Source organism: Hipposideros armiger, unplaced genomic scaffold (assembly GCF_001890085.2).
Source record: "Hipposideros armiger isolate ML-2016 unplaced genomic scaffold, ASM189008v1 scaffold_493, whole genome shotgun sequence".
Lineage (NCBI taxonomy): Eukaryota > Metazoa > Chordata > Mammalia > Chiroptera > Hipposideridae > Hipposideros > Hipposideros armiger.
In genome coordinates, this window is record NW_017731843.1 from 783,181 (window position 1) to 798,382 (window position 15,202).

Sequence of the window (15,202 nt, forward strand, 5' to 3'; positions counted from 1 at the left end):
TATTATGGAAAATGTCAAAATAAAAAATTCCAGACTGTTTATCCAGGAGCATATCATATGGCATTCCTTCCCTTGTCATCTAGCACTCTATCAAAATGTGCCTCCAAGTTATATATAACCTTTTGGGCAGCCTAGATTTCAAGCTCACATTAATCATTTTTAATACCAGACAAGCCCTATCTAGTCAACATTATTTACAGCTCCCAGAAGGCAGAATAACAAATACACCACACAGAGATCAAGTTGTAATGTCTACAAAGAACTCCAGAACTCAAATAATCCAGATTAAAGACTGTAAAACAAAAACAAAAAAAGATACTATGATACTATTCTCATATTTGTACTATTTCTAATATAGAAGATCATTTTAGCAATAAGATACTAATCATATAAGATTTTATAAAGCTTTATTTCTTACATTGCACTAAGAGACACTCTTAGTTAGGTAAAACTCTCAAGGCTTTTACCTAATTGGACAAAGATTTCTCCTAGAATTAGAGCTATAGAATTTCTGAGGACCTTTTATATACCACAATTTACTACCTCCCAGTGTTCCACCCTGTATGAAAACATTAAAATGAGAGATTCCTCTCCTGGTCACATAGAATCAGTTTTGTCATCATGCCCCATGCTCTCATTTGTCATTCCAACGGATATTTATATATCTGAGGTAAGAACAACTCTGACATTCCTCATCTCCAAGTCTGCTTTGTCTTTTCCGACTCAGCTTGGGCCCCGCTCTTCAAATCCTTCGCTATTTAAAGCTTTGCAATCCTAAATTCCTCATCAAACACTAAGCACTCCTTTTCTTAAGAGAAACTTCTAGACAGAAGTTATATCTATTAGTCTGTGTTTGGTGAACACCTGTTTGGTTCTAGGACTGGAATGGAATCAGTCAGCAGAATGTAGAAGAGACCTGTGTCCTGAGTGGGGAGTTAGAAAATGATCTCCAAATTCCTAAATCATGATTTAAGGACAGCACTCCAAGTAATTTTCATAATCCCAGGTAATTAGTTAACAAATGGACAATTGGAAAGACTCAGTTTTGAGACGCAAAACCTGCTCTGGGCACATGCAAGTTTGATTCTGGCAGTATTATACTGAATAGCACTATCCCAAAATTAAACGAACAGAGACATGTACTCCCCATTATAGAATGTTCCAAGAGAGATTGGTCATGCCACAGACTATTCTAGATGGGATTCTTGCACACACAAGTAGGTTAGACTAGGTGACCTCTAAGTCTCACCTAACTCTAAGATTCTAAAAGATTTTACTGTGGTACCTCATTTAGCACAGAAAATGTGCTTCTTAAAAATAGTAAGACAAGAAAAATCTTGTCAATTAAATCATTTTAATGCACAAGAGAAGCTTATGAAAGAGGTCATTTTGTGATTATTTCTGTGAACAATAATTAGTCTAAGTGCATTTCTCTAACTTATTTTTAGTGAAAAACTATTTTTAACTGTTGGAGATTGCTTAAAATAAAGTATACCTATTTAGGAGAATATGATTAAATTCCTTCTGAATTAAAAAATGACCTACTATTTGTTCAAAATAAAAACTCCTTTAGCACCTTGTGAAAGTATGAAATAAGCAGTCATATGAGACACCCTGACAGTTTTTCTCCATTTCTTTGAGCAGAGTTTTCACCATCACAAAACCAGAACATCATTTTCTGTAACCTAGCTATAAGATTCAACTTCAGTACATTTCTTAACTGGAAAACTCTCCGCCTGATATTCTGTTACTGATAAGGCAGTGAGTTAAACAGCTAGGTAACAGAAGTTTTTTCAAATATGTACCAATCTAATACTATGGTGATGGCTGAATCTTGCCTACATATTAAGTTCTCAAGTAAGGTAATGAGGCAAACTTCAAGAACAGCTGAAATTACCCTTGAAAATCTCACAGGAAGGTGCCTCACAAGAGACTAGAACATGATCCCTAAGTCCAGCTCAGCTAGCTTTTCCTAAATGTTGGACCAGATTTCTCCAGCTGACCATCAGATTAAGTGATTGGTTTACATGTTAAACACATGAATCATACTCAGCACAGAACCACTCACGTTTCCCATTTCACCTCACATGAGGTTCAGAGGGAACCCTACATTTAACAACTTGTCTCTACTCTTCCCTCACCCTTCCTAGTGCATGTAATTGAAGTTGTATACGGTAAATACATATATGATGTAATTCTGCTGTAATAGAAATAGTACTAGTAGTAATAGCACTAGAAGCAGCTATGGTGGAATATGTCCAGTAAAATCCAGCATTTCTTCCAGAATAATACATTTTAATTGTATATATAACTGCTCAGGGGGAAAAAAAAAGACTACATTTCCCAGATTCTAGTACAGCTCTTAACTGTTCTTACCGACGGGTGAGCAAGAGCGATATGTGCACCTCGTAGTTCATCAGTCGAAAAGAGCCATGCTTGTTCTGGGCTTCCTCCCTCCCCACTGAACGCAGAGTAGGGCAAAGAAATGGTGGTGACCAACCCACTAGACCATACAAAGGAGGACAGTAAGCCAGGCTGGGTGGAAGGAATCTGAGTCCTTGACTGACAGCAGAGAGCACAGCTACCCTGCCAACCTACACCTAAGGATGAATAAAAGTCTACCTTATTCAAACCACTGTACTTTGAATTTTCTTTGATGATACAATTTAGCCTACTCCCTAAAACTAATATAGTAGCAAACATTTACTGCATACTTTACAAAGGCTATATTATTATCATCTCATTTAGCTGTCACAATAACTCTCTGATGTATGTAGACACTATTAGTACCCCGTTTTTAGAGATGAAAAAAGAGAAATTTGGAGAGTCTAAATAGCTTAGCCAAGTTCAAATGACTAGAAAGGCCAATAGTGAAACCAAATGTCTGGCTCCAATGTCTGTACCAATGAGCACTGTGCTTATATTGGCTCTCCAATATAAACCAGGTTGATTGGACACTGTAAAGTATTAGAGTTGCAATGATTTCTACCAATGTAGTAACTACAAGAAAATTCTCAAAACTCTGAAGGTTTTGGTAGAGAGGTTCAGCCAAAAACATGTGATTCATAATCAAAAGATTATGTAATGTGGAAAACTGATGACATTAAAGAAAATGAAGTGTAGTAGCAATATATGTCTGTTACCAAGAAATCATTTACCTCTAAATGTTGGCTTTAGAATTTGATATATAATGCTGAATCTGGAATGGATCTCAAAGATCATCTACTCTAACTTCATTATTTTACAGATGATGAAATAAAAACCTAAAAGAAGTTATGTAAAAGACTTGAAAAGAGTTAAACATTATTAAAACAAAATGTCTCTGGTTTTATTAATGACTATAAGTGAAATTATTTAACAACAGATGTAGGTAGCTTTTTAGAAAAATCTACTCATGATAGTTAATTTTATATGAACTGAAAATATGCTTATTTTACTTAATATAAATAAGATATTTTATGGAGAAATGCTCACTTTGTAAATAAGCAACTGACAGTGGCTAAGCAATACCATAAGTTGAATATTTTATATTAAATGGTATGTTTGCAGGCTTAAATCAAACACTGGACTTCATAGCTTTAAAGTTGATTTAAAAAATCTAACTCTAAGAATTCATGACCTGGGAAATTAACTTCTGTCCTCTAACAAAGGAAGTAGTTTTTTGGTCAAATGAAAGCAGAAAAGAAGCGAGTCAAGCTGTGTACATCACAACTTAGAAAGATATTTTAGGTAGAAGGACTGTTATCTTCACAAGAACGGAGGTCATATTTGTCCTGTTCATCATTACATCCTATCAAAATGTTTGGCACATGGTGGACACTTAATAGTTGTTGGGTGAATATTCAGGTATCCTGCTCACTTCTTTAGCAATAAACAAAACACCCTTCTATTAAGAAAGGAAAAAGAAATTTTGCCTAAAAGAATAAGGACCCATACTGATAATGTAGGAATTATACAAATATTCAATGCAAAGTATTTCCTCCAGGAAGGAAAATATGAAAAGAATAAGGAGGCGACTGCTGCTTCCAGCCCCAACAGAGTAAATAGTACTAGACTTACCACTCAGCTGACTTAAAGGAAAATATGGTCATAATGAATAAATAATCTCAAGAAAGTAATGAAGCCAACCAAGAACCCAACATAAATTCTACAATTTAAAAGTACACTATTTTAAATAGAAATCCACTATATGAAGAAAACAGCAGAAAAAAAGGACCAGTGAACTTCGTGTCCTGTGTGACACTATAAAAAAAAATCTAATATACATATAACAGCAGTCCCCAAAGGAGAAGAGCAAAAGGGCAGAAAAATATATGGAGATAATGGCCCAAATTAGAGAAAATAAACAGACTAAACTACAGATCTAAGAAGTCCAATGAACACAACAACATAAACATAAATAAAACTACATTTAGATATACCACAATCAAACTGCTAAAAAACAAAGATAAAGAGAAATCTTGAAAGCAAACACAGAAAAATGACACATTACAAAAAGAGAAGCAACAGTATGTATGATGGCTAACTTTTCATCAAAACCAATGGAAACTGTAAGACAGAACTTTAAAGTATGGAAAGGAAAAAAAAAATCAACCCAGAAATCTTACAGCCAGCAACACTATCCTTCAAAAAATGAAGGCAAAATAAGGAAAATTTCAATTAAATGAAAACAATTCAGCTATAGGAGGTCTCACTACAAGAACAGCTAGAGGAATTCTTCAGGCTGAAGGGAAAAGACACTAGATGGAAACTCTGATACACAGGAAGAATAAAGAAGGCTAGAAATGGAAAATATTTAAATAAATATAAAGGACTATATTTTTTCTTCTAATTTCTTTAAAAGACATGATTATTTAAAGCAAAAAACTTATAACTGCATTATGGAGTTAATTATGTAAGTAGGTGCAATTGACAACAGCGGCACAAAGGATTTAAGCATAAAAGCTGTTACAAGGTTCTTAAATTTTACATGATGTGGTAAATATTAACTCTAAGTGGACTGTGATACACTAAGGATACATTATGTAATCCCTAACTACGACTCAAAAAACTTATAAATTATATATATAATTTTCTTTCAAAAGTAGAGGCGAGAGAACACTGCACAACTTGTTTTAGGAAGCCAGCATAACTCTGATACCAAAGTTTGGGCAGTTTGACCATGAAGCCTCTTTTTGTTTGTCTATTCATCCAACAAATATTTATTAATATGTACCTTGTTCCAGGTCTTTGGCTTTTCTAGTGAAAGAGAAGGCTTTCTATGACTATTTCTTGCCAACTTTCTTCTTCCACAATAAGGAAATCATCTACTACCGAGACTGATTTTATTACTAATTACCAGTTTCTCAGAAAATTTTTTCTCAAGTCAGGCATTCCCTGGCTTGAAAGAACTCCAAACCTTTGAAACAATCAAGAGGTACCAGTGAATTTCTGTTAAGGCTCCATGGGACACTGACCAATTCCTGAAGGTTTTCCTATCACCTAAGGCTCTACCTAATGGCAGCAGACAATCTGGGCTTAATCTCAGCTGTACTTCAATAAATAACTTGCTTCTGTGTGTGACCTTGGGCAAATTACTTAATTTGTGAAAGCTTCTATTTCCTCTTCTGTAAAATAGGGATAATGGTGGCACCTGAAATGAAGCTAGCATCCTAAAGCATTTAGCACGGTATCTGCCAGTAAGTGGTCAACAGCTATGATCATCAGTACCCTTGGGTTTTTATTTTGATTTTTCCTTTTAATGAAACCCTCTAATTCTTCTCCTTATATTTGAATAAAATATGGAACCATGCCACAATTGTTTGTTATCTATCCGTATGCTGTCCCTTTCTTTGTGCTTTTAGAACAGACAGCTTTAAGTAAATACAGAAAAAAGTGGAGAGGAAGGAGGGATAGATAGAGAGAGGCAGGGGGCTACTTTTAACAGTACCACGTTTCATAAAACATATATCTGAATAAAAATTTAAAAACAAATTAACCTTGTAAGCAGGGAACAAATGTAATTTATAAAATTATTCATCACAGGATTCCTTTTTAGGTATGAAAAAAAGGGTGCCTGTAAATGATTTCTTAAAATTCAATTTACAGGAAACTTTTAAGAACTATCTACTTCATCAAGGTAGTACAGTTACCGCTGTCTCTAGAAATATTTCCCAATCCATCTCCACATGAGGGGTCTATATCATCAGCATGATATTCTCCTCTCTACAAACATCACAGTAGCAGTCTGCTTGAGGAGCAACAGACAATTCAAAAGAAACAGGTACAGAAGATCCCCCAACAACTGAAGGGAGAGGATTCCTTTCTAGTTTTCCTTTTCGGGGATTACAGTCATCAACTTCACCGTAACAGGTCATTAAACCCAGTAATACTAAGTTCTAGGTGTTGCTCAGAAAAAAAGAAGGTACAGAACATTCTCAGGAAATACAGCCTATTCAAGGGAAAGGCAGCTGCACACACATCACTCCATTTTTAGAGAAGGCACTGCTGATCGACCACAGCAAGAGAAAAGGATGGAAGTCTCTTCAGTCTGGACTGGAATCCTACAGGACGTCTCCAGCTCAGGATCAGAGGGAGATGTGCTCAGAGCAGTATGCACTGACTTTGCAGAGAATATCTGGCTGTCCTAAGAATCCACTACACATTTTGCACGCGCTTTTACCTTACAGATGTTGTTAACCTAGCCCACAGATAGGAAATCACTTTATTCCTAATTCCGTGGTTACTGGGAAGAATTAAATAATCACAACATCATCACAAGTTTAAAAAAGTTTATCAAACTCTTAATTTTTGTCATTGTTTTGTAAAATAAATGGAAATGCAAAATAAAATTATGCAAAAAATCTTCAATCTGTTATCTACAGATTTGTGTATTTTACTATATGTAAACCATACCTCAATAAAGGAAAAGAAAAAAAAGGAAGAAATTCCATTTTTAAATTATCTCTTAATTAGATATTTTACTTCAGGACATAAGTTATTTTTCATTTTCTCCAGTTTTTGTATTTCCCCCTTCAAATTCTAATGCACCTCATGTAACAGGAAGGACTTTAACATTTGACAAAAGCTGACTCTAACAGAGTGAAAATCAGGAGGTTGGGCCACTTGGGTACAGTCTCCTTCTCTGCTGTGTAACTTACCACAGGAAGCGTGAGCCAGGTTGCCACCAGGCGGTTGTTGACCCAGCGATACCAAGATGGGTTTACAAACATCAAAGGTAAAAAGGGACCCAGCATGAAAATGCTTCCAAAAAAGCTGCCCCAAAACAGACTGAGTATAAAGTAAATCCCTTTCCATGACACCATGATTCTGAAAGATATAAAAAAGATATATTTTATTACTATACATATAACTGCCCAAATTCAATTTCAGAATGATGCATAAAATAATCTTTAATTATAGGGCTACATAAACGGTTCTGATAAAGACTGTAAGAGCTTGAATACCATAGAAGTGACCCTCTCACATGTCCGACAGGTCTAATAAGTTGTCAGTATATTAGAAAGTAATACAGATATTAATATGTTTGATCTCCAAAAATAAAGCTGTCTTGTTCATGAACACTTTGCTTTTTATCTGTTTATTATTATTAACATAAACCTGTATATTTTCTTTTCCAGGATGTCATCCAACAGAAAAATCTGAAAATATTCCAAAGGTTTTTATATATTACTATAAAAAATAGACTTGATGAACCAAGAACTGCGGAATAGCTACCTAAGGGTGACTATGCCTAAAATTGACGACGATTTTACAGAGTGCACTAAGAAAAGCTTTTAAATCAAGAAATGGTAATTATTTACATTAGAATCTGAAAGTAATATCTTCGGTCAATGGACCTTAAACTGGCTCTTTATGAGCTGAAAAGTTAAAAAGAAGTCAAGACTCCTCACTCTCTTTCCTAAACTATTTACCAAAGGATTACAGTCAGCCCTCCATATCCACGGGTTCTACATCTGCAGATTCAACCACGGATTGAAAATATTTGGGGAAAAATATGGTACCTTATTGCTGATGTAGTTCCTATGTAGTAAGGCCTATGATGGCTGCATCTGTACTGAACATGTACAGACTTGCTTTTCTTGTTATTATTCCCTTAACAATTCAGTATAACAACTATTTACATAGCATTTACATTGTTTTTAGTATTGTAAGTAATCTATAGATTTAAAGTATACAGGAGAATGTGCGTAGTTTATATGCAAATACTATGCCATTTTATATAAGGGACTTGGGCATCCTCAGGTTTTGGTACATATGGGGGATTGGGTCTTGGACCTCCATGAATACCGAGGGATGACTGTACTTTTGGGAGTCCTTGTAACCAGAAGAACTAATATTGAGGTTTTAAAATAAACTGTTGGAAACACAGTCTAAAATAAATAATCAAACATTTGATTTTACAACCTAAACTATATTAGACCAAAAATATAGTTTACATCGATATAATAAAACTATTAAAAACATTAAAATTATAAAAAACAATAATGGCCTTAAAATTTACATACTGAAAAAAGGTATTCCAGCGATCAAGACCTCTGATTACTTAAAAAGAATCACAACAGGAAATAAAATTTCAAATGTCACGGTGCTTTGGAAAATGTCAGGCAAACAACAAAACAGGTCAAATCCCTTAACAACCCAGAATCAAGTTTACCTAGGTAATGAGTATATTATTAAATCTTTACCAATACTTGACACCATGTGTACAAAATCCTTCAAAGTACAAACAATAAATACCTGCTCAGAGCTGGTTTTTTGCTAGACTGTAGATCTGAACTTCTAAGAAGTGAGGGGAGAGCGTGTGAGCAGAGAACAAGTCCACTGGAGAGCACAGTCAAACCGTGTGCTCACACAGGACCCAGGATTCTATGTGTCTTACACATCCTCAGCTTCGATTTCTGAGGCCTCAGGCCTCCCTCTTTGCATTAAAAGACATGGGCAGCTTCTCTCCAATTTTTCATTTAACCTAAAGCTTCTCTTAATAGGAAATAAAAAGGTTCCAAATCCAAAATTCTCAACCCCTACTTCCTTTTATACCCCACCAAAAAAAATTCCTGCAATGCTGCTACTCTCTTTGAAATCCTGTAACAACCTTTTTCTATCTACTATTTGTTTCTGCCAATTAGCCATTAGGTAGCTAGCTGTTGAGATCCACCCCAAACTCCCTGATGAGCTGCATTTCACCGTGTATTCATCTATAACTGATCCCCACCCCCACATCAAAGGCTCAGGCATGCTTCTTGCTCACTTACTAAACTATCTCGCATTTGATGTGATTATAAGAAAAAAAACTATAGTTAAAGGAGCTTAGATATAATCAAATAAAATGTTTTCATTTGACAGTGATGAAGCTGAGGACCAAAGAAAAAGATGACTTTTCTAAATCCACATAAGCTGTCAGTAGCCTCAAATCTTTTCTGCCTTCTGCTGTTTCCTGCAAAGGGGCTTGGAATCAGAGAACTGAGTCAACTTTTAAACACGTATTTAAACATAGACTTAAACAGATATAAAGGGATGTGTCCCCACATGAATATACTGGAATTACTTAGACCAAGTCTAATCTAAAATTATTTTCCATCCTACTACTGTTTCTTCCCTAACCTCTCAATCATTTGTTCAATGATTCAATAAACATACAAAGAGATTCCTACTGTGTGCCAGGCACTGTGCTAGTCATTTGGGGATACAACAGTGACTGTGACAGACACACTAAGTCTAATGATCTCCCCATCTCCTCCTTATGAACTCCTCCCTGGCCCTACATTTAATCTACCCCCATTCCATAACTTCTTCCAAATCTCAAGGGTTTGATACACAAACTTGGTTAAGAATTATGCTAGTAGCTACACACTTATTTATAATAGCGAAAATTAATTTTAAAAACTGGCAATATCAAGTGCTGATGAGGAGGCAGGGCAATCAGAACTCGCATACACTGCTGGGGAGGATGCAAACTGGTATGGCTACTCTGGAAAAGTCTGGGCATTTTCTTCAATGTTAACTGTACACTTATGAGCAATCCCACTACTGAATATCCAGGGCAGATGAACTCTTATGTTGACATAAAAACCTGTACACGATTATTTACAGCAGCATTATTCGTAATTGCCCAAAGCTGGAAACAGCCCAAATGTTGGTCAGGGAGTGAATGGATTAAGAAATCGTAGTATGTCCACAGAATGGACTACTACCCAGTAATACAAACTACTGATCTATGCATTGCTTGGGTTAGTCTCAAATGCATTATGCTGAATGAAGGAGGTCAGACTCAAAAGGCATGATTTTTTTCTACTGCATGATTTCATTGATATGACATTCTGGAAAAGGCAAAACTGTAAGACAGGGAAACAGATCAGTGGCTACCAAAGGTTAGGGGTGAGGAGAGGGTGTGTCTATGATGGGGCAGCACAAGGGAAGTTTGGGGGGCTGAGGAAACTGTTTCCTGATTGCAGTGACGGTTACAAGACTATGCATTTGTTGAAACTCAGAGACTTTAAAAAGTGATATTTTTTACTGTATATAGATTAAAAAATAAGTTAAAAAATATGCTACATGAGCTTTTTAGAATATGTCACGTTCTGTTTCATATATTTCACAAAATACATGAAATATATTTTACATCCATGTGAACTTGTTTATTAACACTCCTAATCATCCCACAGTGAAAGCATTTTTATTACCCCACCTTTTATATATAAGGATACTGAAGCACGAGGTGGTTAAATAACATGTTCAATGTTATACAGCTAGTAAATGGCAGAGCTGAGATTTAAACCCAAATATAGTAATTTGGTGTCACAATCCATGCTCAGTCTAAAATGCTGTACTATGCTTCTTTTTCAAGAATAGATTACTTCTGTTATTAAACACACACTTTAAAACAATTAGTTTATAAAATAAAGATGTCACAATACTAGACCAAATTTTAATACCTCATGCAAAAATTTTTCCAAATTTCAGAAGTTCACAGGAACTTCCTAAGGAAACCTAGTGCCTTTCTAACGTTAGCATTCCCTAGCACCCAACAACGTACTCCTATAGCACACAAAACCTTGAGGAGGGCCAAAGACAAGGATCCCAGCTTCTGCTGGAAGCAAGTCTGGTTAAATTAAACATCTACTCTTTAAAAATCCATTAAAATAAAAAATAAAGGCCATAACACTGAGCATTACAAACACTGCAATTTAATATTCCTTATATAATACTGACGGCATTCTCCAAAAAAAAAAAAAGCCATTTGGAAAAGGAATAATCATAGTTTTAAAATGGCATATCCATTTTATTGCCAAAAACATATAGAGAACACTAAATGGTTGATCATCTTAAAAAGTTAGGACTATTTCAGTGTAACCTAAGACCTTTTCCTGTAGAACCACTTTCCCTTCAGTGAGTTAATATGCACTCTTACCCCACTAACTTCCTAGCTCATAATGTGATTCTGATGCTTGCCAACGTTGTCTAATTATCTGTGGTTCAAAAATGATTGCACTGGGCAGGCCGAGTGGCTCAGTTGGTTAAGAGCGCAAGGTCTGAGCAACAGGGTCACCGGTTCGATTCCTATATGGGTCAGTGAGCTGTGCCCAAGCTGAGCTGCCGCTGAGCTGGTGAGAGTGTGTGCTCTTAACAGTAAGGTTGCCGGTTCGACTCCCACATGGGATGGTGGACTACACCCGGCAACTAGACTGAAATTGACAATTGGACTTGGAGTTGAGCTGCACCCTCCACAACTAAGATCGAAGGACAACAACTGGACTTGGAGCTGATGGGTCCTGGAAAAACACAATGTTCCCCTTCCCCAATTCCCCAACACTGTTCCCTTCCCCAATTCCCCAACACTGTTCCCCTCCCCAATTCCTCAATTAACATCTTTTAAAAAATGACTGTATTACCAAAGGCAAAATAGAATACAGAAGCAAAACACAGCCCACCTGGGCTTCTTACTCAGCTGCGTACATTATTCTTGGAGTACGACAATGTGGGTGGATACTCTGGACAAGGATGAATGGACTCCATGGGGGATGCCTATAGTTCCTTGCTCAGGAAGGAAAACACATTTTACTTCACAAAATTGCCTTAGTTATTTTATTCACATAATTCAAATGTTAACCAGTATTTCTCTCACAGGCTAATACTGGAGCTCAGTATGTTAAGAAATTATTGCAATTCAGTGTGATACATGCTATAATAGAGGTGTAACAGAGGTATGCAACAGGTGTTTAATAGATCAAAGTGAGGCTAGATGAACACTGCTAAAAGGGGTTCAAGAAGGCATTAGTCTCTCAGAGGATGCTAGTTTGGGGGAGGGGAGAGATTACTCTAGGCAGTTAACACAAAACATGCAGAGTCACAGAAATTTGAAACAGCATGGCTTATGCAGGGAACTGTAACTCATTAGATATTAACAGGGTATAGGATACACCCTGGGGAGCTGCAAGAAATCACAAAGGCACAAGTCCTAGGGACAGAGTGCACACACCTCAGCCAGGATAGCCATGTTAAAGGTGACACCTTTAGCATCCCACCATGTGTGGGGAAAAAACCTAAGGCATATGACTCCTGCTTTAGGATAAATGTTAACAGTGATATGGTACGGTCTTTGCCATAGTCGCCACGGCTTCCGCTTTACAGTGCTTAGACGGAACCTGGCGCTTGTCCCCATCTGGGCTAGCCACTCAGATCCAACCCTCTGACACCTCCTCACAGTGCCCTCGGACAGCCCTAAGGACCCAGCCACTGGCCCAGCACTGCACTGCCGCCTCTCCTTCGCCACCCGCATGACGACCATGTCCTTCTCGCAGGTGTGTCAGAACTGCCCCCAGGACCCGGAGACCGAGGCCGCCATCAACCGCCAGATCAACCTGGAGCTCTACACCTCCTACCCCACCTCTCCGTCTCTTTACTACTTTGATCATGATGGCGTCGCTTTAAAGAAACTTGCCAAACATTTTCTCCATCAATCTCGTGAGGAGAGGAAACATGCTGAGAAACTGATGAAGCTACAGAACCAGCGAGGTGGCCCTTCCTCCAGATATCAAAAAACCAGACCGTGACGACTGGAAGAATGGGCTGAATGCAATGGAATGTGCACTACACTTGGGGGAAAGTGTGAATCAGTCACTACTGGAATTGCACGAACTGGCCACTGACAAAAATGACCCCCATTTGTGTGACTTCACTGAGACTCATTATCTGAATGAGCAGGTGAAATCCATCAAAAGAACTGGGTGACCATGTTACCAACTTGTGCAAGATAGAAGCCTCCTTATCTGGCATGGCAAAGCCTCTCTTTGACAAGCACACCCTGCGAGCCCATGATGAAAGCTAAGCCTCTGGCTGGCTTCCAGCAGGTATAGGGGTGCCTTCCCTGCTCACCAAAGCAGTGCATGCATGTTGGGGTCACCTCTACCTTTCCTGTAAGTTGTACCAAATCATGTACTCATGTTCTTTCATTTGTATCATTCCTTCAAATAATTTGGTACCTCCCCAGAAAAAGTAGTGATATGGTACATATAAGCATGGATTCAATCAGTATACAGATTAGTTTTATTAAGAGTCTTAAGAACATAAAGCTTCTCTGCCCTGTAAAACAGAAAGTGCAGGGACATGTGGCAAAAACCCCAGCGCTCACTGATGGATGCTGGTATCAGAGAGGTCTGTGAGCCAGAATCATATGACCCAGCTCTACCACTCAACAGCCTGATGATCACGACCACACCACTTAACCTGGATGCTTACAGGTGAGGAAGTTGGGAAAAACATTCCCAAAGGCCTATCTTTTTGGCTACCTTTTGAGCACCTACTATTTGCCAGGCACTTTTTACAAAAGGCTCTTGATATTTACATATTTAACACCCACATAGTCAACTACCCATGAACAACCCAAAGGTCCCTGACATGTAAGTAATGTGCAATTTTGCTGAAACTCAAAGCTGAAATTTGAACACTACAAGGCTGGTGTCAAAAACAAACAAATCATTAGGTAGTTATAATCTGGCCAACTGTCCAGTATCCTAATCTCAATAGACCTTTATTCTGTTCTACTTACCTCCTATGCACTCAGTGGAGGAAGTGATATGTCACAGTGGAACTGTAAATTTTAGGTTGTAAAGGATCCCATCAATACCTGCAGAGTCCTGCCAGACGCCATGACTATGGTTAACCCTTGAATGTGGTTTTTCAAGACTCATTTACACATGAACTTGCCCACGACCTTCCCCAGAAAAGGATCTAGTCACCTCTGGGAAGCTGAGGTCAGACTATCACACAGAGGCTCTGTACTTCTAGGAGTCTTCATCTTAGGGGCAGTGTTAGATAGATGATGCTTACTTCTCCATTTATTACTTCATTTATTAAGATGATGCTTAATAAATCCAGGTTAGGATTATCTCTCTTCGTTATAATCCCTAGTCAAATACTCTACCAGAAAAATCAATCCCTGGGAATCAATTGAGACAAATATATGAGACAAGTTTATAATTTTTCCAAGACTACTCCAAAATAAGCAACATGTTGATTGTGATTCAATTGACAAAATCAAATACATAAAATGAAAGTGTGAAAACCAATGTCAATTGAATGTGGTTTTCCAAGACTCATTTACACATGAACTTGCCCACGACCTTCTCCAGAAAAGGATCTAGTCACCTCTGGGAAGCTGAGGTCAGACTATCACACAGAGGCTCTGTACTTCTAGGAGTCTTCATTTTAGGGGCAGTGTTAGATAGATGATGCTTACTTCTCAAGTTTTCCCCCCCAAAAATTATAAATATATTATTTAGGTATACATACATCCGTGATAAAATTTAAAAAAAAATAATGACTAACATAAAAGGATAACAGTTCTCATGGTAAGGCGATAAGTGGCTTCTAAGGTACTGGCAATACTCTATTTCTTAAGGATGGTGGCTACTTTTTTTAAACGAAACTTTTTATTACTATTAAATTATTTAATAAAAATAATATTCTCAATGAGATTGAGAGACAACTGGTTGTTTTAGAAATGACAAATGCAATAGCAAATAAAATATGCAATAAAAATAGTGAATCAGTTTGGATATTGAAGAAAAGCCTAATATTTTTTAGTTGTTTTTTTTTCAATTACAGTTGACATTCAATATTATTTTATACTAGTTTTAGGTATATACATAGTGATTAGACACTTATATAATTTACGAAGTGACAACCCTCCCCCCCATCAGTC

At 37.1% G+C, this 15,202-nt stretch overlaps 1 protein-coding gene and 1 pseudogene across 8 annotated transcripts in view; one reads left to right on the top strand and one right to left on the bottom strand.

The window, feature by feature from the left end:
* Positions 1–15,202, bottom strand: part of LCLAT1 (lysocardiolipin acyltransferase 1) — a 144,898-nt gene that overhangs the window by 82,115 nt on the left and 47,581 nt on the right. For 6 of the 8 annotated variants that reach the window (XM_019667288.1, XM_019667287.1, XM_019667283.1 and 3 more), the window contains one exon: positions 7,140–7,308. The exons of the other annotated variants lie outside the window; for them this stretch is intronic. In XM_019667288.1, the coding sequence (XP_019522833.1) occupies positions 7,140–7,304 (165 nt within the window). In that variant the 5' untranslated portion in view covers positions 7,305–7,308. The remainder of the gene's footprint in view (positions 1–7,139; positions 7,309–15,202) is intronic. 8 annotated transcript variants of the gene reach the window in all.
* Positions 12,760–13,327, top strand: LOC109395896 (ferritin heavy chain pseudogene; annotated as a pseudogene).